This window comes from Strongylocentrotus purpuratus, unplaced genomic scaffold, assembly GCF_000002235.5.
Source record: "Strongylocentrotus purpuratus isolate Spur 01 unplaced genomic scaffold, Spur_5.0 spur5_scaffold_5, whole genome shotgun sequence".
In the NCBI taxonomy this organism is placed as follows: domain Eukaryota; kingdom Metazoa; phylum Echinodermata; class Echinoidea; order Camarodonta; family Strongylocentrotidae; genus Strongylocentrotus; species Strongylocentrotus purpuratus.
The window spans coordinates 34,251,921-34,277,429 of NW_022145611.1; the positions used below are offsets into that span (position 1 = coordinate 34,251,921).

The following is a 25,509-nucleotide window of genomic DNA, read 5'->3' on the forward strand; positions in this document are numbered from 1 at the left end:
AAGGGACATTTTAAAAAGGGGGAGGGGCTCATACAAAAAAGGAATGGAGGCACTTATCCGAAGGAAATAAAGCACTTATTAAAAAGGAAAAGGGGTTTCAAGGCAAAGTAAAAAAAAAAAAAAAAGGGCAAAAATATCAGAGGTGAAAAGGGGAATTTCTCGCACCTGAAAAGAGGTACAAAGAGAGGAAGGACAGTTATTAGAAAAGAAAAGGGGCACTTTTCCTATATAAAGAGAGGCACTTTGGAGTACCTGAAAAAAAAAATGTAAATCACTAGTATCGAATTACCGGTAGAAATAAACCACGTTTGAATTGTATTTGGGAGTCAACTGCCCCCATCACTAGTACGTCAGTTTTTTTTTGGGGGGGGGGGGGGGGACGAAGGAGTATATTGGTCGAGCGTTTTTATTATTTGGTTGTATTCATTGATCAAAACTGCAATTCTTTTACGACATAACATAGTTTATACAAAACTGCAACATAATTATAACAAAGCTTTTTTATCATTTGATACTGAACGAGCATAAATAATTTCACAATGTATAAACTAAAATATATCACAATCCCATAGCAGGAAAATATTACCGCACTACACAGTTATTTTAACCCAAAACTAGAACAAACGTTGCTTTTTTCAGAATCGAACTGAATACATAAAATAAAAAAGCAACATATTATCATACAGAATTGAAATAATAAGTTTTTCTTTTATTAAAGCACAATCTACCCCAAAACCCTCTCCCTTCCTTTTCTTCTCCCTAACTCCTTGGACGTATCCCCCTCCCCCTCTTCCTCCCCTTCCCGGCTTCTCCTCCCTTCTACTTATAAGTCAACCCATCGATTATGATTTTGATGGATAGAAGAAAAATACAAAAATGAACTCTTCCCTCTTCTTCTTCTTCTTCTTTTTCTTCTTCTTTTTCAAATGGTAAATGTTTGCACTTTTCCTTTTCATTTTGTCTCATTGAAGAAACAGTAATTTCCCTAGTTTTTATTTTTCGCTTTTGATGAGAGACGATTTACAACGATTTTTTCTCGTTTATTCGCAGCAAGATCTGCCCTTAAAATCCATCAAACATGGAGATGGGTAAAGCAATCAGTCAAAAGATCAGGGTGAGTGGGAAACTTCAGGTGTTGTGTACTGGAATGACTTGATTTACCTATAAGTTTTAGCCTCGTTTTTTTGTTGAAAACGGAGAATGTCGCATCACCTTCGGTCCTTTCTATTGATGTTTGTGTTGTTTGTTTGTGTGTGTGCTAGTATGGCTACACAGCTGCAGTGCGTCCCAGAAAAAAAAACGAAACCGAGAATTATCGATTTTTTATCATAACTTAATCACAATTATAATTAATAAATGACACATAATTGTAAAGCTTAGATCCTCCTCTTTCATTTGATGCAGCTCATATGATGCAGATTTCATGCACGAGTCATTAAAATCAATTTGAAGAGAGGGAACCAAAAAATCATTTGGCGGACGGTAGATCTATCTGAATTTCAAAGAGAAAATCACATTTCTAGAAAGATCAGTTTCTGCCCTTTCATATGACACCTCAATCAGGAAAAATGAGCTAGGAATAACAAAGTTCTGTTTGTTCAAAGTAATGCTTACATTTCCATTATTTCATTCAACAAATTCGTTTTCACCGGCTGCCTGCTGTAGGCCTTGCAACAAACGGAATTGACAAAAGACTTGACTTAACGTGCCCCTTCCCTTGTTCATACAAGAGGTCATGTTCAGTGGAAAACACTCTGTTCCTCGGATAGGACATTAAATGGAGGCCCCGTGTAGAGAAGAGTCACTACCTTTACACGTTAAGAACCCACTGCACTATTCGTATATGAGTAGGGGGAAACCCCTGTGTAGTGGTCCACCTGCACACACCCCCAGTATAGTACAATAATACTCTGTAGAGAGGTCTGTACTCAAAAAGGAGGAGGAGGAAGAGAAGAGATGAAAGACCTCATGCTCCCCGCATGCAATCTGGGCGAATTCCTCCTCTGAGGTTTCAGAAAGTGACTTTGCAATACTAGTATTAATGCAGAGTGTTTTTAATATACATTTTTTACATTGTCTTCATTACAGGAAGCTATCCGAGCTAAACTGATTGACCTGGGAAATTATGTTGGTAAGTGTGTCATGATAAGTAATCATTTTTGTTGTGTTTGTTGTTTTTATTGTTTTTGTTTGGAGAGGGATTTACATATGTGGTGGTGGTGGTGGTGGTTATTTTACCTGACTGCTAAGAAAGCATAAATGCTTGTAAGTAAGCAACCAGACGGCCAACGGCTTTAGGTCCTCTCCGAGGGACCTGGTAATAAGGGTTAATGCCTTACCAAAGGGCACTAGGGCAGCGCCTTGGTTTCGAACCTGGGTCACCGGATCATGAGACCACTGCTCTACCGACTGAGCTATCATGCTCAGTCGTACATACATACGGTGCACATATAGTCTGTTACATGTAGGCATATCTGTAATGAATCTTCTTACAATTTTTCCATTTTAGAATTTTACTTAAGCATTCTGATAATAAGTCGAAAGGAAATTGTCTATCCTGATAAGTGTGTACTGTGATCCATTTTAGCCAAGTATTCCATCATATACTGACAAAATAATGATGTATTACTTATTTGTTCATTTTGAGCAAATAATCGATCTTGGAGTTTTTATGTTTTGTTGACACAGATGAAGAGTTACCAGACTACATCATGGTCATGATCGCTAACAAGAAGACAGAAGAACAGATGGAAGATGATCTGGCTCTCTTCTTGGGTACAAACACAGATAAATTCTGTGGATGGTAAGATTTGATTGCTCCCTATGACTTGTTCTTGTGGTGGGGTATTTATGTTATGTTTGCTAGAATCATTGAGGAATGGTTTGAATAAAACTGTATCGAGTATTGAATCGTTTTTGATAAATTTTGCACACGTCTTGTTTTTGTGCACAAATATCAATGGAAACCCCTGATACAATTTTTGGTCATGAAATTTAATTTCAAATAAAGAAGTTCGTAAAAGGTAGGGCAAACTGATATTTGATATGGCTCATATTCTATTGCAGTCTTGTGTGATATATGTTGAGAATCCGAATATCCTACCATATATGTAGGATCCCTGTAGATTTTTTGTTTTCAGTTCTTGCTTTTAGAAGAGGCAAAACCAAAAATATTTCATTCCAGCAAAGAGATTCTACATTTTGTGCATTTATTTTAAAAGAAGGGGGGGGGGGCAGATTGTGGGCTACCATTAAAAACAATAAAAAGTGTATAATGTTTTCTGTCACATTATTGCCATTTCTATTTAGGCTCCAAGGTGTCCTCAAGAAGCTCCAGGCAGCGAGGGATGAGCAGAAGGAAAGGAAAGAAAAAGGCAAAGACAAAAAGAAAAAGAGTAAGAAAAAAGATGACAAGAAAGATAAAAGACACCGTACTTCAAGTGAAACCAAAGCAGATGACCAGGGAGAAGGAAGCAAATCATCTGCTGGGACGGACACTGTGAAACAGCCAAATGAGACTACTTCGTCAACAGAAGTCGCCCAGATCAGTGATTTAAACCCTGTTGAAAAAACAAGTCAGAAACCTGCACAGAGTGCTCCAAAAGCTAGCACAGAAACAGCTGCTTCATCAGGGTCCGTACCGACAACTTCCTCTTCTCAGCCTGTAATATCCCTCTTCCAAGATACTGATGACTTCTTTGATGAAGAAATTAAGATGAACGAAGCAGCAAAGAAACCAGCTGCTACTGACTCTGTGAAATCTACACAAGTGAAGGGCAAAGGGAAGATCCAGAGTGTTCTATCACAGTCACATACATCACCTAAAGAGAAAGCTAAGGAAGTCAAGAAGGTATCCCCTAAAGCGATGACTAAGGAGTCTAGGGAGCATTCTACTCAATTCACAGTTGCGATGGGTGGAGGGAGCTCCAGGATCCCAGCCAGAGATCGTCCAGAGTCTGTTCCAGTTAGAGGATCGGTCAAGTCACGTCTTGGTGCTCCTGCCGTCAAGAGGAGGGCTGAAGTAGAGGAGAAACCAAGGATCCTTACTACTATGTCCACAGTGGTCAGAGTACCAGTAAGTACTTCAATCAGAAACATGAATATCTGATGCAAGATCTTAATTTTTAAACATTCTAATAATAATCAAAATAGAGAATCATACTTGCTTCTGAGAATGAGAAGATAATCCCTCTGTACTTTGTTACATGCTATATGAGCTAGCCAGAAAAAGAGGACAAGGATCGTATTGCTTCCAAGAGACCCAGTCTTTCTAAATTTTCACCTTGATAATGTATTTCAAATTATTTTTTATTGTAGCTGGCTGCTCCCCAAGCAGTCCAATCTAAAAATTTATGTTATCTTTTATGGTCCTGAAAGTATGTTAAATGGCATGTCAATTTCAAATATGTCGGGTCATTGGGTTTTGTTTTGTTTTGCAAAGCTGGTTGCGTACATGTAGAGTCATGAGAGACATCTGTGCTAGAATCAATTTTGAGTGTCTATGCTCTGTAACATTCTTCACAGACATAAAAGTTAGCATACATGTAGAAAACAGCCCTTGGTACATAACGATATGATTTTCCTGATTATTATGTGTTTCTCTGTGTCTCTCCTTTGGTAGATTGTAACCATGAAACGCTCAGGCCCCGGCTCTGTCATCGGTCAAGTTATTGAGGGCAACGATGAGGATTCTGATGATGATGAACCAGTTGTAAAGAGAATGGCCAGCACTGTCAAGCCACGGAGGAGGTACAGGCTTGTCTTATGAATACCATGTTTGGGCTATCATTTCTAGATTTACTAGTTAAAGGTAGTCTTTCAGGAGTTTGTGTATACATGCAATGCATGACAAGTCTTATGCAATGCAGAAACAACAGTAAAAAGATTCACCCCCAGTTTGCTCAGACCAGATTTTGTTAAGTTCCCAAGTAATGCTTGTACAAAGCTCATACTGGGACATCTAGTTATGTGGGATTACTCAGATATTTAATTCCACTTCCTCAATCAGACGGTAAATTATTGAACAGAATAATACTGGATATTTATCAGTTGTAGGTTTGAACAAAATGAAATATTCCATAATTTGATGTAATTATTGTTGTTCCTGCAGACAACCCTTACCTAAGACCAAACAGAACAGCATGGCATTGTTGAAGAAAGCTATAACACAAGCCCAAGAGTCAACCAGTGTGTTTCCAGCAGCAGGTCAATTCTCAGAGCCAAGGAGAATGATCGTCAGATCTGCAAGTCAGCCGGGGACAATGAAAATTGTGGCTAGGTAAGAACTTGTTTGTAATATGATCATAACCCAATAGGCTCATACTGCCAAAGAATTTGTTAGATTAATTTTGGTGAGACAAGAAATAATTTTTTTCTCTCGTCGTGAAATTTAGAATATGGTCATTAACTGTAAAACTAAATTTGAATATTGTCTTATCAAGATGAGCAGTGCAATGAGGAAATGTAAATAATACGTTGTCCTATAATATTTATTTGTGATATTAAAATACTTGTAATCTCTGGGGTAGAATTAGTTACACCTTGTTTTAAAATGATAGAATGAGAATACAAATCCTTTTTTTAAATTTTCTTGGTAACAGAGAGACATAGTGGTATTGCACGTGAATCAAGTTTACCACCAACGGGACTCTATCATATTCATTAGGGATGTGATATTTGCTTCTTTGTAACTTCATGCTTGCCTTATTTTTCCAAAGAAACAGGGTATATGCTTGAGTTGAAGTTGGGTTTTGGGTTAGGGTTTAGTTTGAGGCATCATCTTGGGTTAAGGGGAGGGGGAAGTAATAAATAAGACTAATAACATAAATTTGATTGCGTACCAATGATTATAAGAGTGCTTTATGTCACGCAATCCTCTTATTTACTCGAGGCTAAATTTGATTATTTTGAACTGAAATCTATCCACTTTTTTGTACTCATGGAGCAGGTACAAATCATACCGATATTCTCACTTTTGTGTATTAAATATGAAGTAAAAACATGCCATGAGAATGTTTATTGAGAAAGGGTATGACTTAAGTTTAACCTATGGAGCAACTCTATCTCTTTCAGATCTATCCCAGCTGACAAAGAGCCTTCCAGCAAGAGACAAGCAGCACCTAAGACGATGTTTACAGCTGCTGTCAGAGCAACAAATCAGGCTGAAGTTACTCCAAGGCCATCGACAAAGGCATCTGTGTCCGTCAGACCCCTTGGTCTCATGTCCAGATCCCGCTTTAAGGAAGCCAATGAGAGAAACTTTGATGCACATACCTATCAGAGAGTTGAGAAGAAGGCTGAAGAGGAAGAGGAGGAGGTGGAGGCGAAGGAGCTGGAGGAGGAGGTGGAGGAGGAGCGGGAGGATGAGCAGGAGCAGGAGGATGTTGCGGAGAATGTGGAGAATGTGGAAGAAGATGACGATGTGGAGGAGAGGGAAATAGAGCTGGAAAGGGCAACAGCAGACAGCCCAGGGGAGAGTGTGGAAGATGAAGATGGTGGGTATCAGTTTATGCTTTTGATTTGATATGGATGTTTTGAGGATTTCATCAGATAGTTCATATCAAAAACGACAGAAAGCTTATTTCTGAAAAGAATCTCAAAAAATTATACTGTACTCATCCAGACTTTATACTTCAATTCATGACGTGGTGCTATGATTTTTCTTTAACTGAAAGCCTTAAGGTCTAAATCTGATAAATTAGCACTCACTATCTATTGTCTGAATTACCGGTAATCAAACTGATTCTTAAAACTTTAAATTGCTTGTTCAACAGAATTTCATGCGTTTGTTTTTGCAGATCAACGTCAGATAATCAAAATCATGGAGGCAGATGAAGCAGAACCAGTAGTTGTTGTGGAGCCTGACGAGGGGGATGTGAAAGTGGTAGAACTAATTGAAGAGGATGAAAGGGAGATGGAGATACAGGAACAGGTGTATGACACCAGAAATACCACCATAGTTCGACCTCTGCAGTATGATAGGCTGACAACTGTTCAGAAAAGGTAAACGGAAGATTTCAATTGTATTCAAGAATGGTGCATTATGGTGTAGTGCAGGGGTTCTCAAACTTTTTCCTTATGGTCAAATCTGATCTAAGGGGAATTATTTTGATACTCTCTCTCATCCGAGGGGAAGGGGGGGGGGGGGGTGAGCTGAGTTGTGCCCCCTTGGAATGTCGGCCATGGAATGAGGAATATTTTTTAGATTTGGAATATTGATAGAGTAGATCATAAGAAGAATAAGTTCTTTAAGTTTTATATCTACATCTCAAATGGTTTACGAATGAATCCTAATAAACAGTACCATTCACATATCCGCGACGTGACAATTCTGCATTGTGAGCAGCACGGCAACTTTTGACGATAAGCAGTAGGGTCAAAATTATATGAAACTTGTGTCTTAGGGTATAAAAAATTAAAAAAACAGCCTCCCGGATTGACACGTCCCTGACTTTGAGAAGCCCTGGTTTAGTGGTTCTGTTTCATCCTTGTATCACTCCGTCACAAAGGTTGTGAGTTTAAATTTGTCAGGGCACGTTTGAGATTGTTTTTTGGTTTACCTTTGTACAGAGAACGGCCTTCACAGCCCCAGCCCCAATACCAGTTCTCTCCTCCTGCACCGGAAGACTCCAATCCTCGCTTCATAGTTACCATGGAGGGCAAGAAACGGAAGCCTCCTCTTCGTCAAGATACCAGAGGTGTACGCAACCAAGCACCTGCCATGCCCACCGGTTCTCAGTACAATCCTACACCCATCTCTCGATTGGACCCAAACCAACGGTTCTTACTTTCTCGGTACGAGCCAAGTGAAGAGATGGAGATGGACTCCTTGGAGGAGAAGAGCTTTGAGTATGAACCAACCCAACCAATGCAATACCAACAGGTACATAACCATTATTAGACAACATGAAGAAGACTATGTAGTGGAGGCAAAACGTTCTTTAACTTTAGAAATTGGATTTTAATATATATATTGCCTTTATGTGTAGAATAAGCAAGAAATTTAGTTTAGTTTTATCAGAATTATTTATCAGGTTGTGACTGAGAATATCTGTGGATTGTAGGAGGTAGTTGTTATTTGTGTAGCAGTACCACCTAGAAAAATACAAGAGTTGGCTTGAATGGCTTGATATCTCATTGGCTCAAACGAGGCCTCTAACAAACTGTCTGATTTTAATATTTAATATCAGCCACTTAACCTACAACTCCAATCTGTACCATAATCCCTATTTAATTAAAAACAAACTAGTATTATTTTATTTGTAAATAAAACAGATATGTTCTTTTGCTGTATTTCAGTCTTATTACATTTTGCTTATCAATTGAATTTTGAAGCTATATATTATTCATGAAACTTAAAGCTGATTTACATCAAATCTTGTTTCATTAAGTTTTTTTTCGAAGACAAATCAGCTTTGTGATAACTGTATAACGGTATAGCATTCCTACATGTATATTGTAATTATTGACCTGACTGCATTCTTTCCGCTTTGCAGGTTGTTTTTAAAGAGAGGTCATCACTATTTGAGAAGGAGCTTCCTATGAAGCGTGTTGGTCCCACTGAGCATCAGCTGGTGAAGGATTCTCTTTACTCACCACCCCAGCCTCAGGTCGCACCTGTTACATTCACTCTCCAGGAGTCCGATGAAGGTAATTTCTTTCAGTCAAATACTCTCAACCACTCGGGCTTGATAATAACCCGATATAAATCAGTTTTTCGATTAAAAAAAAAAAAAAAAAATCCCAATTTTTGTCGTTGCTGATTTTACCCCTATTTTCCCCTTATTTTCCCTATTTTCTCACTCAAAAAGGGGGGGGGGGGATGTTGTTAGATGCAATTTTGTTTTTGTTTTTTTATTTTTTTTACTCAAGGGGGGGGGGGGGTGGTTGAGGAAGAACAAAAAAAACACAACCCTTTAAAAAGTTTGTACAATTTCGGAATTGTCTTTTAAAGTTAATAGAACCTCTATGAATCTTAGTGGTTGTTGGGGCTAAACTAAAGGACAACTATCCCAGCATGCATCATCACAATGCATCAGGGTCAGGGTTAGGGTCAGGGTCAGGTTTAGAGGTAGGATTAAGTTAGGGTCAGATTAGGTTTATGATCAGGGTTAATCCCTAGGGTCAGGATTATAGTTAAAATTAATTACACTGTGGAGGATTCTGAAGTCATTCCATAGTTAATAATTTGCTTGCAAACCAATATTTTTAAAACAGAATTTTTGGCTATGGATTAAAATTTCCAAATGTTGTAGTACTATAGAGAAAATCTTTAGTTTAAGAAGTTCATCACTCCTTCAGCTATTAAGATATCTGTGACTTGAAACAGAAATTTGAAATCCATACCAGGTTATGCCTGCCAGCCTTGCAGGTGCGCATATATCATACCACTCACAAGTCAGTACAGTTATGCATTACTGCTTATATATGTTCAGTATTTCAGTGAGCCAACTGGCACAGCTTGCCCTTTGAGTGAAGGCAAGAGTCGCACTATGTGATGTTTGTGTTGGTTTCAAATGACCTATAGTGCTTTGGTACAAAGAGCTGAAAAATCCCAATTTTTATCTGGTAAACTCCTGGCATTTTACTTTATCATTTATCAGAGAACTCAAACATGTTTTCATGCTAATATGCCTTAAGCAGAACAAATGAAGATCATAATTTATCTTGAAATCTCTATTCTTTATTACTTGACATGTGATTTGTCGTATCATACTGATCTGTCTATCCAGAGAACTTCCTTTGTTGTTAAGGAAATATATCAAGTTCAGATATACTTATTTGAATCTGTGTTTGTCATTCCCTTTTGGTATCAGGCATTAAGGGTATGGCAGTGCAACAGTATAAATAAGGACACATAGAAATTAGAATTGATTTATAGATGTTTCATTCAATTTTTTTCCTCCATTCTCTTCAATTGTTCCAAAACTTTGATATAAATGACTGAATCTTCATAATTTAATCAATTTTTTCCCTTTTCCTATCCCCTCCTGCATAAAGAACATGGCCATGCTGAAATGGAAGAGAAAGTGAATGAGAGATGTAAGTTTTGGCCAGCATGTAAGAATGGCAGTGAATGCAACTTCTTTCACCCAAGTACACCATGCAGGTAAGGATCATTCAAACATTTTTTTAATGGAAACTATTAATCTTTAGAAAGAGAAGTGGCCATCAGCTGATTTTTTTATTTATTAAATTGGATTGTTATCTCTTAAGAAGTTACGAAATGTGGAAGAAAGAAAGGGTTTGAAATTTGAGACAATGTAATTTACAAAGTAATACTACAAGTAATTAACAGCATTCATTAACCACTAGCACTTTTGTTCAATTTATTCAACCCATACATGCCTTTCTGGCTGTAATTTCAGTAAAAGGGAGAATTATGTTTTTTGCAGTCTTACTGCATTTTATGCCTCCGCTACAAATGTTTCTGGGTGTCCGTCCATCCGTTCTTGTGATTGCGTTATATCAAGAACCAATTGATGGATTACCGCCAAACTTGGGTCTTGTATGTATCTTGCAGAGCCAATGAACTGATTTAACTTTAGGATCATGAGGTGCTCATTATGTATGCAAAGATAGCAGTGAATGCATTGTCAATACTGACAGATGGATTACTATCAAACTCTGGACATGTATGTATCTTGCAGAGCCAATGAACTGATTAGATTTTAGGGTCATGAGGTCAAAGGTCAAAGGTCACAGGGCTCATTGTATGCTAAAATAGCTTGTGAATGCATTCTCATTAGAACTGACAGATGGATTACTATTTAACTCAGGACATCTTGCAGAGCCAATTAACTGAGTAGATTTTAGGGTCATGAGGTCAAAGATCAAAGGGTCATATATGTATATGAGAAATTGCTTGTAATCACGATATTCTGAGAACCTGTTAATGGAATACAATGAAACTTGAATTTGAAAAATTTCTTCTGTTTTGGTTTTTAAACTTGCTCTATGACGGAGGCATCATTCTGCGCGCAGTCAAAGTTCCATCTAGTTTTTTAATTACATAGTCAAACTTATTCTTTTACATATAGTACATCTTCACTGAATGCAGTATAAATGACTGCAGTATTTTTTTGTTGTGAGATAAAAGAGAAAGAGAGAGAGAGAGAGAGAAAGAAAGAAAGAAAGAGAGAGAGAGAGAGAGAAAGAAAGAAAGAAAGAAAGAAAGAAAGAAAGAAAGAGAGAGAGAGAGAGAGAGAGAGAGACGGATCTTTTAACCTACAATACATTAGTTCTAATTTAGCACAACATACCTAAAATATACCATTTTGTGTGAATTTATTGTACAATAAAGCAAACCTAAGTTTCTTTCCGAACAGAAAAGGTATGATGCACAATGTAGTTCACATGGGTCAGAGACTTTCTTGAACTTGCATCCACTGTTCATTTCCATTTATTTACATCTAGTAATGTTATTTCCTTGTCTATGAGCTATGATTGATTTTCAAGGAAGCATTAATTGACAAGAAGAGGCAACGGTTCATCCATTTTTCCCATTAGCTGATTAGGATGTCTTGTTGTTGTCTGTCTATTACTGACACTCATCCATCATATCTAAATTTACAAAGGCCTTGAAGCTACACTCATAAACAAGGATTTTGTTGAAGCATGTGTTCATGTTATTTTAAAGGGAAAGAGTAAATGAAGCATTTTTTGTAGCCTCTGAGGACTTGATCATTTTTTTTTCTTTCTGTGACAGTTCACACCAAATTCATTTTTTTCACAAAGACTTGCGCATGTCGGTAACAAACCTTTCCTATTACCTATACCCGATTGTGTAAGTATTCAATGATGTAAGAAATCATTATTTTGCTGTTTTCATTACCTTAAAGACAAACTTGAGTTCTGGTAAAAAAAGAAAATGAATTCTCACAGAATCAAACAAAACTTACACTGAATGTTCAAGATTACATATAAATGTCATGTGCCAAAAAAAATTGGTAGAAAATGTATACTGGCTGAATAATGAGTTCAAGTTCAAGTTCATTTTATTTCACATCCAATAAAAACATCATTATAACATTAAAAATACAATTATACAAAATGCAATATATATAAAATATAATAAGAACAAATAAAACAACAACAGTAACACTAAAATTGATTAATGGGTGGAGTAGGGATGTGAGGGACCAGCAAAGGCCATTGACCTATCTAGGCTGGTCCCCTTTTTCTACAACCCCAAAAGTAAAATCTTCAGTAATAAAAAGCAAAATATTGACAATATAGACATTACATTAACTAAGACATATAAACACACATACAAGGACAGGCAGAATTAATAAAAGCTAAAAAAAGTATAATGTAGCTTGATATTTGTTTGTGTTTAAAATTACGCTTAAAACTAGACAATGTTGGGCATGATTTGAGAGAATCTGGTAAGTTATTCCAAATAATGGATCCTTTATATTTTATTACTGTTCTTGACAAATTATAGTGAAATGAAGGAACATAAAGTTTGTGTGAATTTCTAGTACTATATTGATTTATATCTCTATTAAAAATAAAATAATTATTAAAACAATCAGGTAAAGTAGTTATATTGTACATGTAAGAGAACATAAAAGCTCCAATACTTATATCATATAGATCATAAAGTTTTAAAAACTTCAGCTTAAAAAACAATGTACCTGTATGTGCTCTATAATATGAGTTTGTTATAACCCTGACGGCTCTTTTTTGTAATAAAAATAGCTTTTGAAGCAGATACGAAGTGCAGTTGCTCCATACAATAATACAATAATTAAAATAAGGCAAAATCATAGAGTTATACAATTGTACAAGTATGCGTAATGGTAAAATATCTTTGAGTCTATTTAAAACACCAATGACCTTTGACAGCTTGTTAGAAATATAATAAATGTGGTCCTTCCACGTTAAGTTTTCATCAATAATGACGCCTAAGAAAGTAACTTGGTGTACTTGCTTAATTTCTTTACTATTTATACAAATCTTGATAGCAGCTTCATTTACATATTTATTTCTTGTTTTAAAAATTACATAGTTTGTTTTTTCAAAATTAATCAACAATTTATTGGCAAGGAACCACTTGTGTATTTTAACAATTTCAGAATTCAATAGAATATTTATTTCTACGGGATCTTTACCAGATAAAAACAGAGTGGTGTCATCAGCAAATAAAATAGAAGATAAAATATTGCTTACAGATGGCAAGTCATTGATATACAGTAAAAACAGGAGCGGGCCAAGATTAGAACCTTGCGGCACACCAGTTAGAATAGTGCTGTGATCAGAGTAATAATTACCAAAGCTAACATATTGCTTTCGGTTTGATAAATAATTTTTAATTAAAAGAAGAGGAATTCCTCTTATACCATAAAAACATAACTTATTTATTAAAATATTATGATCAATACAATCAAAAGCTTTGGATAAGTCTAGAAATACACCAATTCAAAATTAATTAAGTTCAAAAGCATTTGCAACTTTATCAATAAAATCAAGAAGAGCATGGCAAGTACTGTATCCTTTTCTAAAAGCAAATTGATTTTCATACAGAATATTATTTTTACTAATAAAACGAGTCAATTGATCACATAAAATCTTTTCAAATATTTTGCTAAAAACAGATAACACAGATATCGGCCTATAATTATTTAAAAGTGACTTATTGCCTTTTTTAAAAACAGGAATCACCTTTGCAATTTTTAGAGCATCGGGGAAAATACCTTGTTCAAAGGAAAAGTTTAAGATATTGCACAAAGGTGTAACAATCATATAAATCGAGTTTTTCAATACCTATATACCTATTTTTCAATGAGCATAGAAAGATAAGGAAATCAAGGGAAGTAGGCCCGACACCATTTGTTTAGTCCCATGTACATGTACCGGTACATCTTTCTGTGTACAGTGCTTGTTACTTTACTAAGACTGGGCCAAATTTATTATGATTTTGATGACTCCAGAACCTTGCAGTACTGGTACACACCAATACTTACATGCTACATGATCAACTTTTCTGATCCATTCCACACCTTTTCTTTCACAATGCAATCGCATTACCAGAACTCAACTTTATCTTTAATACTGACATGTACATGTAGCTGCAGCATCAGTTGCAATTAGAAATGTCCATCCTCTGTGTAGGAGGAGCCTGTTCCCTTCCCACTGATACATATGTGCCTTATATAATAATTAAAATATGTGGGAGGCAGAGTTGCTACATTGCTCAAAACAGGCTTAGAAAAAACATTTATACCCTTTTTATAGTTTGATTATTTCAATCACATTTGAAAGTTTATATTATCTTATTGGAGCCAGATGGATGTTAACTCAAATCTTTTTACTTAATGACCCTCTGGCTCTGAACAGACAACATGTAGACTGCAAGAAAATAATAAATATTAAACCAATTTAAAATTTGGAAATAAGAATAACATTACAAGTTCAATTCATGACACAGAGTTTGGATGACTGTTAATTCACTGTAGTGTCATTCATGCTATATGAGAGTGATATATCTTCTATTAGGAAGCTATTTCCAGCATCTATGATTCAAGGTAGAAGACATAATTAGAGAAATCAGACCTAACCTGTAGTTGCTAATTGCTATTACCCCTATTCCCTGATGATGAAAAATGTTTGGTGTACATGTACTGTATGCATCTCAGAATCTCTTGCCTGTACCAAAGAGTATGCTTCAATGTATCCCATTGGTGCATGTGTTCCTGCCATTATATAAAATTGCGATTGGATATTTTCATCCTTATTTTTTCTTTATGCACACTTTCATGCGCTTAGATGTGGAAGAATTGCATACATGGTATGCAAGGTATTAAACCTTTACTTGCCATATTAGCTTATTAGCTCAAACAAGCAATAATAATGAAATAATCTACAATAGATTACAGAAGCATTAATGGGCAAAACACAATTTTTTTTATTAGAAACATGACTACTTGATGTGATCACTTGATTAAGCAGATAGTTTAACCATTTGTCTACAGAAACCAAGTAGGTCCAGCGTAAAGTCTATGGGAAATTGGGTTTCAGGAATTCAGTAGTTAAAAGTTTAATGCGGGAAATCTCTAAATAAAAACTCCAATACTCTAGTCTAAACTCTAATTAAACTGCCTTGAGCAAAAACAATGTAGCAAAGTGATTTCATGAGTGGCACATGTTTATTTAAAGACGAAAACAATCAGAGAGAGAGAGAGAGAGAGAGAGAGAGAGAGAATTTCAAAGAAAAAGAAAAAGAGAGGGGGAGGAAATAGTTTTGATGTCTCTGCTTTAGAGTACAGAAATGCCCGTAGTGCTTTGTCAACAATCACTTCAATACTTACAAAATATTATCTTTTTTTTCCAGTCCGTTTGAAAAGATCAAAAGCCTTGTTGAAATGTGAATTTTATGGTATAGTGTACATGTGAATGAAAGAATACATGTAGGTGAGGTCCCGTCCCAAGGTACTGGGTCTATTTTCGTTCTTAGGAAATTTACAAGAAAATGGCATTATCTTGATGAAAGAGGTTGATCTAACTGTCGGTAACTCCAGGGAAATCTCTAACTCCTGATATTCTGGAAAACAAATTCCAGCAGTGCCTGTCTAGCTGATGAGTATTCCTGTTTCAGATTATGCTTCCCTTGTCGCCATAGCCTCAAGGCAGATTTCAAGCCTACGCTTGTGTCTTAGCTGTAAAACGCTAGTCTCAAACTTCCAACCTTCATTGTATGGCTATACTTGATAAGTAATTAATTTTTCTAGTCTGAACATCATATAAAAACGTCATATAATGAATATCCTATTACAAAGTGCATGTTTGGGCATTGTCCTAAACAATATATATGCAAGTACATTTTCTATAGTCTGAACAAGTTATTGGTGTAAAACAATAAATCAAATCAAATCAATTCAAATCAAAGTCACACTTCTCACCAAACTATAACTTCAGTGACTTTGTTTAGATGTTCAGCTGGATCATTTTTTTTAGCATGAAGGTTTTTTAATGCAATATGGGGTACAGTTTTTAAATACTTGTCTCTTGTTTCTTGACTACCCTCTTCTACCCAACATATGAATATGGCTGAGAAATCTCCTTTGAGAAGTGCATGGAGAGTTATGTATTTATAGATCATAATATTTACATGATCAGCAATATTTTTTTTGTATGACCAATGACCTTCAATATTGACCTCTACTACATCAAATGGACAGTGGTCAGATCCAGTACTTTTTATGCCTCCATTACGAAGTAGCCGGAGGCATTATGTTTACGGGTTGTCCGTCCGTCCGTACGTCCGTACGTCCGTACGTCCCGTTCTCGTGATCGCGTTATCTGAAGAACTGATTGATGGATTCCTGCAAAACTTTGGTCATGTATGTATCTTGCAGAGCCGATGAACTGATTAGATTTTGGGGTCACGAGGTCAAAGGTCAAAGGTCACAGGGCTCATTATGTATGCTGAAACAGCTTGTGATCGCGTTATCTCAAGAACCGATTGATGGATTCCTGCCAAACTTAGGTCATGTATGTTACTTGCAGAGCCGATGAACTGATTAAATTTTGGGGTCATGAGGTCAAGGTCAAAGGTCATGCAGCTCATTATGCATGCAAAAATAGCTTGTGATCGCATTATCATTAGAACAGATTGATGGATTCCTCCCAAACTTAGATCATGTATGTATCTTGCAGAGCCAATGAACTGAGTAGATTCTTGGGTCATGAGGTCAAAGGTCAAAGGTCATGGGCTCATTATGTATGCAAAAATAGCTTGTGAACGCATTCTCATTAGAACTGACAGATGGATTACTATTTATCTCGGGACATCTTGCAGAGCCAATGAACTGAGTAGATGTTAGGGTCATGTGGTCAAAGATCAAAGGGTCATATATGTATATGAGAAATTGCTTGTAATCACGATATTCTGAGAACCTGTTAATGGATTACAATTGAACTTGAATTTGAACAATTTCTTCTGTTTTGGTTTGTAAAATTGCTCTATGACGGAGGCATCATTTCAACTGCGCGCAGTCGAAGTTCCATCTAGTTATTCATGATATGGGTATCTTTGAAAACAGGCTACTTACTCTTTATCCGTTATTAAGTTTTCATCCAAGCTGTATATTTGGAGCAGATTGTCTTTGATCATGTGATGAATCCAGTTTTTCTATCCATCTAAGCTCTTTTTGATTGAATGGATCAACTGAATTGTATTATGGCCAGAGGCTTGTAAAAACAAGTTCTCTTATTTTAATCTTGAAAAGAATGAGAAGAAAAAAGAATCTTTATCTGTTTTTGTTATAAAATGTCATGAAGTAATCTGTTTTTTTTTCTTTATTGACTTTTAAAGTAAAAGTTAGAAATATGCAAGTTGGAATTTGTTCTACAAATCACCTTCTCCTAGGGATTTTCTGTTGTCTCTAAATATACTCTTGTTTATTTTGACCCTTTTTATATTCCTTTTATCCACAGAACATTTCCAAACTGCAAATTTGGTGACAAGTGCCTGTTTATTCATCCTAATTGTAAGTTTGATGCGACCTGTATGAATCCTACCTGCCCATACACCCATGCTACCCGGACTAAACCAGCTCCTATTATCATCCAGGCACCTCCGATAAGAGCCTTTCCTACATTCAAACAAAGTAAGTGATATATGGTTGTAAAACTTTTCCTGAATTTACCTGTATGGTGTTGAGATGCTGACAAAGAAATTGTAATACCATATTGCCTTAAAAACAGACAAACTATACTTATTGGATGCAGAAGAAGTTTTAAAAATACAAATGAAGATGGTGTTGATAGAGAGTTGAACTTTAAATAGTGCTTCTGAAAACATCTCTTATCAAAAAGGATAGATAAAGCCATAAAGGTCATTAGAAATGATAGTTATGACAGATGTAAGCCATTCTATCTCTTTCATCTCTATGCTCCAATTTATTTATAAGGTCTTAATGACAGCCTCCTTCATGCACTTCTCATCATAAACCATCAGGAATTAGTTGATTTCACTTTTTGATGTAGGCGATTTGATAAAAAGATTTGCCATCAGATAATGTACGTCTCATGGAAAAAAACGATTAGTTTATTTTAAAAGAAGTTCATAACAATAATTGCTTCTTATGAATTGCTCATATCTGTCTTACTGTAAGTGATGCTTATGGCGCTCAGACAAGTTAGAACAGATTTTTGAACATGTAAAGCCTTCTGTTCAATTATGAAAACCATTTGAGATTTAAGCCAGTTCCCCCATTTTGATCTATTCCAGTTTATTTCTAGGGGCAAATATGAAAAATAATGATCTTTTTCTAATAGACAATGTTCCATCTTGGAATATTTGATTGATCTACTTCATGTGATATTTTTATTAGAACTACCGTAGCACTAAATAATTTCTCAACCTTAGTAATATATACTGTATATTCCAATTTATTTCCAGGGTCACCTAACAGACTAAACATGTATGTGTGATTTTATGATTGAATCTCTCATAAATGACCCTTTTCTTCTTTTTTCATCTATTCTATTTCATTTCTGGGGGCACTTTGATATTGATAACTAATTTCTTCTGAGTGATTGTGATTCCATATTGCATTAATATTGATGAAAAGTGATTTAGGTTGTCGCTTCTTTGGGGAAGAAGCTTTGAGTAGGTAATAAATGATTACCCACTCAAATCCTGTGGATTACTTATCTTCTAAAATTACCCCTTTCTAGTTGATTTAAACAAAACCAATCGCTTCTGGGTGATTGTAATTCCATTTTGCGTACCGGTAAATAGTGATAAACAAGGGGTTAGGTTGTCACTTTTTTTAAAGAAGCTTTGAGTAAGTAATAAATGATTACCCACTCAAATCCTGTTGATCACTTATCTTCTAAAATTGTCTCTTTTTATTGGATTGGAATAAAAGAGACCGAATAGGTTTATTTTTGGTGAAAAAAAAGAATAGTTGATTTATGAGAGCGAGCCATGTTTGTTCACAGACTTAAATAGAGGCATTAACGTATGTAAAAATAAGGCCGGCCGGGGAGAGGTACATTTTAACACTCTTAATCCACACTGCCACCATCACCCCCCCCCCCTTCTCCACAAAGTAGAGCCAAAGAAGTGAAGGATAACACTTTTCTTGCCATATCTTCCCAGGCTGTTGCACTTTAACTTGTATTTATTTATTTATTTCTGCCAATGTAAATGAATTTATTGCTGTTCTTCTTTATTTTTCCAGCAGCTGCAAACAAGATGGTGTGCAAGTTTTATCCTCATTGTGGTAACACAAAGTGTCCATTCATTCACCCTGCTCCTAAGGTAAGCACATGATTATATAATAAACCCGTGACTTGAAAGGGTGTTGGGGAAAGTGTGAGAGCATGATGTGATATTGGTATTGAGAAGTACATGCACGATATATGAGAGATCAAGATGGTCATTGTTTTGTTTTTTTAATCCCAAACTGGACTTAATACTGTAGTATTTAGGCCGATGGATTTGTGTTACATCTGTATCAATATAGAGTATTGGTATATATGTTTATAATTCCCTTCTGTTCGGTTGTGTTGTTGTGTTAGGCTTACTAGCTGTCTTAGAGGAATTCAGTTTCCTGTCTGAAGATTTATCGACTGAGGTAAGAATGTTACTTCACTGTAATATGCACACGATATGTGAACAAATATCACTAGAAAATATGACCAATAAACTATGATTGTCGACTTCATGTGTGAATGAAATTGTAAAGACTGCAAAGCTTTTTCTTTAAGTTTAACTGACCAATTGCAGCTGATAAAGGGCTACATGTGTATGATGTGTCTTTTATTTGGTTTAGAACACAGTGGAAGTATTAACAGAATATTTCATGGTAAATTCAAGGATACAGTTTTCCTCAACGTTAAACACAACAAGCCTCCCCCTTTAGAAAAAAAGAAACAACTCTAAGGTCAAGTTTTCATTCTGTCATTTCATTAGAATTTATAATTTGAGTATCTATGATTTAATTATCCTTGAAATGCACTCATTCCTATATTTCTGACCCAATTCTTCTTTTTCTTAAAGTTGGACACCTGCAATCCCTAATGAAATTAGTTTACAATTGGGAATTAACAAGAAATTTCTCTTTCAACCATTAGCCTACCATATGCCTTAAAGTTTAAACCACCTGAGTTCTAATTATTATCTTGTTTATTTTGACAAAGAAAAGCCTTTCCATCTTCTTGAAATTCATAATGGGCGTATGAAATATGAGATTAGAAACATTGTACATGTTTTATCATGTGATATAAATATTAATACAGAAAATGGAAAAAAGGCCGTGATTGAAAAGCAAATTTTAGTTGTGAACAATGTTCTTAAACTTGTGGCAATGTAAGGTTTAAAAACAAGAAATCCATGTTTTTATTTTGCTAATATTCATTGAATACTTTGGAATGACTGCTATCCTGGGGGGTGTTTCACAAAGATCCTAAGTTGAATTTATCTCTAAGTTGAACTTGGACTTAACAATTATGGAAAGCTGTTAGCATCTATGAAAATATTTTGTAAAAGTTATTTTTAAATGCATAAAGTGTTGATTCTAATCATTCATATTTTCTATGATCAAGGAGATTGCTTGTTCTTGATGTGGAATTTATGAAAAGTCTAAAATACTCCAAATAATTTTGTTTCGCTGTTGAATACATTTTTTTTTAAGGCTACAAATGGCTCTCCATAATTTTTAAATCCAACTTAGAGTTAAGTTCGACTTTGAATCTTTATGAAACACCCCCCAGGTCTCATATTCATAAAACTGTAAGTACTAAGCCTAGTTGTCAACTACATCTAAATATGTGCTATAGCCTATGAAATAAGTTGACAACTAGCTTGGTAAGGATTTATGTATATGGGCCCTCTTGCATAGAAATCATGGTAACAATGCTCAACAGTCCATCAAATCAAGGTTTCCATGGAAGTTACTGTTAATTGCAAACTGTAAGTTTTATGCAACGGTCCCTGGTTTCTGTAAATCTTGTTTTTTTCTTTCTTCTTAAAGGTAAAGACCAGTAATGGTCATGCGATTGCATTGTGAAAGAAACGTTGTGGAATCGATCAGAAAAGGTCGATCATCTAGTATCTAGCATCTGCAAGGTTCTGGAATCATCAAAATGATAAGAAATTTGGCTCATTCTTCGTAAAGTTACAAGCACTATACACAGAAAGATGTATATGGGACTACCCTATCTCTCTCACCAGACCATGAGAGAAATAAATTTACCAAATATATGAATTAGTAGGCGGTTTCCCGGCAAATTTTTTATCATCATGTATTAGTCAAAACATATTCTTTCACATGATTGGTAATGAGAGCTTCCATTTCATTTTTTGAAATTGGGGCGTTGCCAATACTGGTCTTTACCTTTAAAAAATATCTTTACACTGACTGGATTTGAATTTGAAGTTGTCTTTTAATATCAAAGGATACATAATGATCATTTTTTTCCATAATGCTCTTTCATAACCCTTATCATCACTGCACACTTTAAGCCATTCCCTCATCTAGAAACAGTCACATACAATCCATATGATATCTTGTAGTACTCTGACTCATGAATTAAATGAATGAACAATGACAATTTGAATTGAAGACACAGAGTTTTCCCCATTTTAAACTCCTATATTTGCATTAAAAAATCCCAATGTTGAAGTTTGAAGTTTTGAAGTTTTATTTATTCCACATTTTACATAGAAAAACAGTTTATATTCTTGTCTTTGTTAAAGGTGAAATTCAAAGAAAATCACAAATATGACAACTAATGTATCACTAGAAACTGGTAAGCTAACAGATGGCCATCGTAAAAGTTATAGGTCAACTACATATCGGGTGATTTATAAAAATACAAATACAACCGCCTCCATAGCAGCTGGGATATACGAGAGATTCGCCGGAAAAATAACAATGTTTTAATGACGTCACTATATGGACCAACACTGCCCAAGCAGACGACATCCCATAGAGAATGAACATAATTGCAAAGCTATTATTTCTCAAATTATAATGAGTTTAGTGTATATAAATGTAATGGCATGTAAATCCATTCAAAAGGGGATATGACCTGATTCTGAAAACTAAAATCTTTTGCTTGTAAATACACAGGATAGGGGTTAATTAACAATCAAAGAAACCAGACTTTCAAATTGAAAAACCCCTGGAATGATATTAAGGACGGCATTTTTTCCCTCTTGAAACGCCGAAAATACCCTGGTGTGTGCAGCTGAATATACAATGGCGTCTTATTTTGTTTACAAGCAATAGATTCCTTTGTTTTTGTATCGCTGCATTTGTCATCAAAATAAAAACATGCGCGGGGTTTAGAGTGAGGCAATAGATTTATACATTTAGCCTGACGGTAGTGAAGTAAGAGAGAGAACTCAAGAGAAGATGAAAACACAGGCACTGAAAATGTGTGAGATGTCATGGGACATCGTCTGCTTGTGCAAATCATGTCCATACTGTGATCTCACACATCTCAGCAGTGTTTGGAGAGCTTTTCAGGTGCTATGCCGGGGCTGTATTCAAGCGTTTTGTAATTTATAATAATCATTACTTTGAATGTTTCCAAGCATTGAATTTTGATAACCTTGTCGAATCAAAGTTTCAATTTTTAATAATGAGAATAAAGTTAGTTTTTAAAATCAATGAATATCTATTTTAATCATTAGGTCGAAGTTGTAATTTAACATCCTGTTGGTCAATGTTATGGATGTTAAATATATTGTTTGTTTATACCAGAAGGTCCTTTCATGTGAAAAAACCCTCCTGAAACAAACAATTTTTAAAAATTATAGTTTTACACTTTTTTAGTGTGTAGGAACGAATGGGAAAGTTGTCCGCCACTACATCACAGAGACATTACTGATTCAGCCAATATGAAATGCCAATATCTATAGTGATTACAGCTTTCAAAATTCATTTTCATTCTCATTTATTTTGTCAGATTTCATTCAAAATTTCACCAGTCTACCTCCCTGATTGTTCTGCTTTCCTCTCGAGTAGTTTGCTGTCAAGTTTGGATTTCCCTTTAAGAAAATCTAAACCCCTCATGCGATTTCTTGAAAATGCAAGTTTTCTGGATGATAAAATTAGGTAAACTATTCTACCCACACAGGGGTATCCAATAATAATAGTTATTAAGCAACAGCAGAATATCTATATTTTACCCCTTCAACTCTTTTTAATATTGTGCAGTACCTTGTCATATCATGGTGTGATATGCACAACACAGAAACAGAATTTAGTATCCATTTGACATTGAATACTTCATAAAATATAAAAACACAAAATTAATAATTTTTTTGAAAGTTTTCAACTTCTGTTTACAATGATTGCTCACTATGAGCTCTAATGAAACTTTTACCAAAAGGTTTATTTCATTCATCTTTCAAAGATCTCATTTTAAAATGAAAAAAGTGGGTAGGTAGTTTGCATAAATCGTAATGAAATTACATTCTTTTATATCTAAGAAATAGAGCAATACACCACATATGTGTTGGCGTTCTCGCAAAATATTCAACCAATCAGACCTTTAACACTCTGGTTTTTTTAGGAAAGTGAAGTAAACACCCACCATCCCCCCTCAATAAAACTTGCTTGAAGAGGGTCGATATGCGACCACTTGGACTCGGTCCATTATACTTTGAAATTACCATTTTATTCACATGCATTAGCCTTTGCTATTCCGAATCAACATTAAGTGCATTCTGTGCTACGGTAGGAAATTGGAAGTCTCCACTAAAAGGTCACCAGTTGGCTGGCTCCTAGGAAAAATGCATCTGTCTAAAGGCCAGAAAAAAGTCCAGAATCGTGATAAATAACCACACTCTTTTGCAACAACAAAAAAGAGAGAACAAAAGTTAAGGCTGCATATGTCCACAATTCTACATGTATGGAATCACTCTTAAAATATTCATTTTCCGGTTTGATTTGTTTTAATGGCATTTTAATGTCCTTTGGCAAGGCCTTAATCTTCATTTGCCTCACTTGACCCAGGTGAGGTAAGTGGGTACCTGGCAGGAATTAATTCCTTGAAATGCTAGAGCGCTGTAATGGCAGCTAGGCTAAAGCCGGGGTGATAATAAATGCCCCTCGGAATAGAATTTCTAGATAGACGGTGCTATAGAATTGCCTATTATTATTATTATGTAAGTTCATGGTCCTCACAGTCACAGAATTACTTATCATATTAAGTGGCTTAAAATCCTGCTTGATCTACTGGTCAAATTGAAAATGGATAAATCATGATGCGAAATTGAAAAATTACACTGCCCAGCTTCGAGTTGATGACAGATTTTGCCATAAGCCCAGGTATTTCTCATTAGAAGAACTGACCTGGAAGATTAAGCCCTGTCTTAATGAATAATAATTTTGATGAAAGCAAAAAAGATGGATTTATAACCTAAACTTCTTTTAGGCCTGTCTCGTAATGTAAAATATTTCATCATTCTTATTACCGGTTCATATTTTGTTGAAATATATTGTGATGTCCAATTTGAACAAACTTTTGTTTTGAAACAGCTCCTTGATTTCTGCTAATGCTTTGACTTAAGTTTGGAAAGGAAGGAGACTTAGAGGTGAAAATATTGCTCTGTGATGCATGTGATGCATTTCAGTAGAACACACCCTGGAGAGATGTTGAAGCACTCCAGGAGACAAAGTGAAAGAAATAGCATTCAAGTCAAGACGATATGATACAGAGGTGTAATTGACCACTTTCTCAGAGTTTGTCAGTAATTATCCTCTGGAGAATGAACTTAATATTAGGAACCAGTAAAAGACAAGCACATCTAGGCAATTAAGTCTAAATGGACACACGTTAATCAGACCTTGCTATGCTTGATATTTCATATCCGTGCCCCGGCACACTTGGTGTAAGGATGTAATATAAGCAGGTGCATATGTAGATGGATTCAAATCTTTGAACAATGTAAAGAGTGAGGAATTTTGGGTGGAAAAGTTAGAGAAAGAAAGAGAGAGAGAGAGAGAGAGAGAGAGGGGAGGGGGGAGAGAGAAAGAGAGAGAGAGAGAGAGAAGGGGAGGGAGGGAGAGAGAGAGAGAGAGAGAGAGAGAGAGAGAGAGAGAGAGAAGGGGGGGGGGGAGAGAGAGAGAGAAATGAGTATATCTGTACAGTAAGTGTAAGATATCATGAAACAGGTCATGTGAAAACGGTGATATTTGGTGATATGAAAATGTGCACTCTAATGAATCAAAACCAACTCATTAACTTAACATCTAAAGAAGATTGTATGGTTCATAGTATGTTGGTTTGGGTGGCCAAAAAATGAGAACAAGTCATTTGAAACATTTAGATTTTCAACAACAAAATCAGATTAATAATCAGAAAGTATTTAAAATTTTGTGAAGTGAAGATCATCATTAGAAGCAGGAGGTAATATTGTCTGCTGAGAGTCAGAAGGAAATTCAGTCATACACTTTGACATAATATAGTTAACGTTCTTTTGGTTCTTAACGGTATATTCAAGTGCATGTTTGTGTGGTGTCTTGCTGTGTACTTTCTATT

The 25,509-nt window shown here is 35.5% G+C and overlaps 1 protein-coding gene across 3 annotated transcripts in view; it reads left to right on the top strand.

Annotated features, from left to right (window-relative positions):
- The first annotated feature begins 978 nt into the window (after positions 1 to 978).
- LOC575638 (zinc finger CCCH domain-containing protein 14) overlaps positions 979 to 25,509 on the top strand; it is a 34,281-nt gene continuing 9,750 nt past the window's right edge. For 2 of the 3 annotated variants that reach the window (XM_776024.5, XM_030998779.1), the window contains exons 1-13: positions 979 to 1,114; positions 2,089 to 2,131; positions 2,689 to 2,803; positions 3,310 to 4,075; positions 4,622 to 4,749; positions 5,111 to 5,278; positions 6,073 to 6,494; positions 6,798 to 7,002; positions 7,570 to 7,882; positions 8,496 to 8,649; positions 10,000 to 10,108; positions 17,440 to 17,612; positions 19,194 to 19,273. In XM_776024.5, coding sequence (XP_781117.4) covers positions 1,079 to 1,114; positions 2,089 to 2,131; positions 2,689 to 2,803; positions 3,310 to 4,075; positions 4,622 to 4,749; positions 5,111 to 5,278; positions 6,073 to 6,494; positions 6,798 to 7,002; positions 7,570 to 7,882; positions 8,496 to 8,649; positions 10,000 to 10,108; positions 17,440 to 17,612; positions 19,194 to 19,273 — 2,712 coding nt within the window. In that variant the 5' untranslated portion in view covers positions 979 to 1,078. The remainder of the gene's footprint in view (positions 1,115 to 2,088; positions 2,132 to 2,688; positions 2,804 to 3,309; positions 4,076 to 4,621; positions 4,750 to 5,110; positions 5,279 to 6,072; positions 6,495 to 6,797; positions 7,003 to 7,569; positions 7,883 to 8,495; positions 8,650 to 9,999; positions 10,109 to 17,439; positions 17,613 to 19,193; positions 19,274 to 25,509) is intronic. The other variant, XM_030998777.1, reaches the window with a different exon arrangement.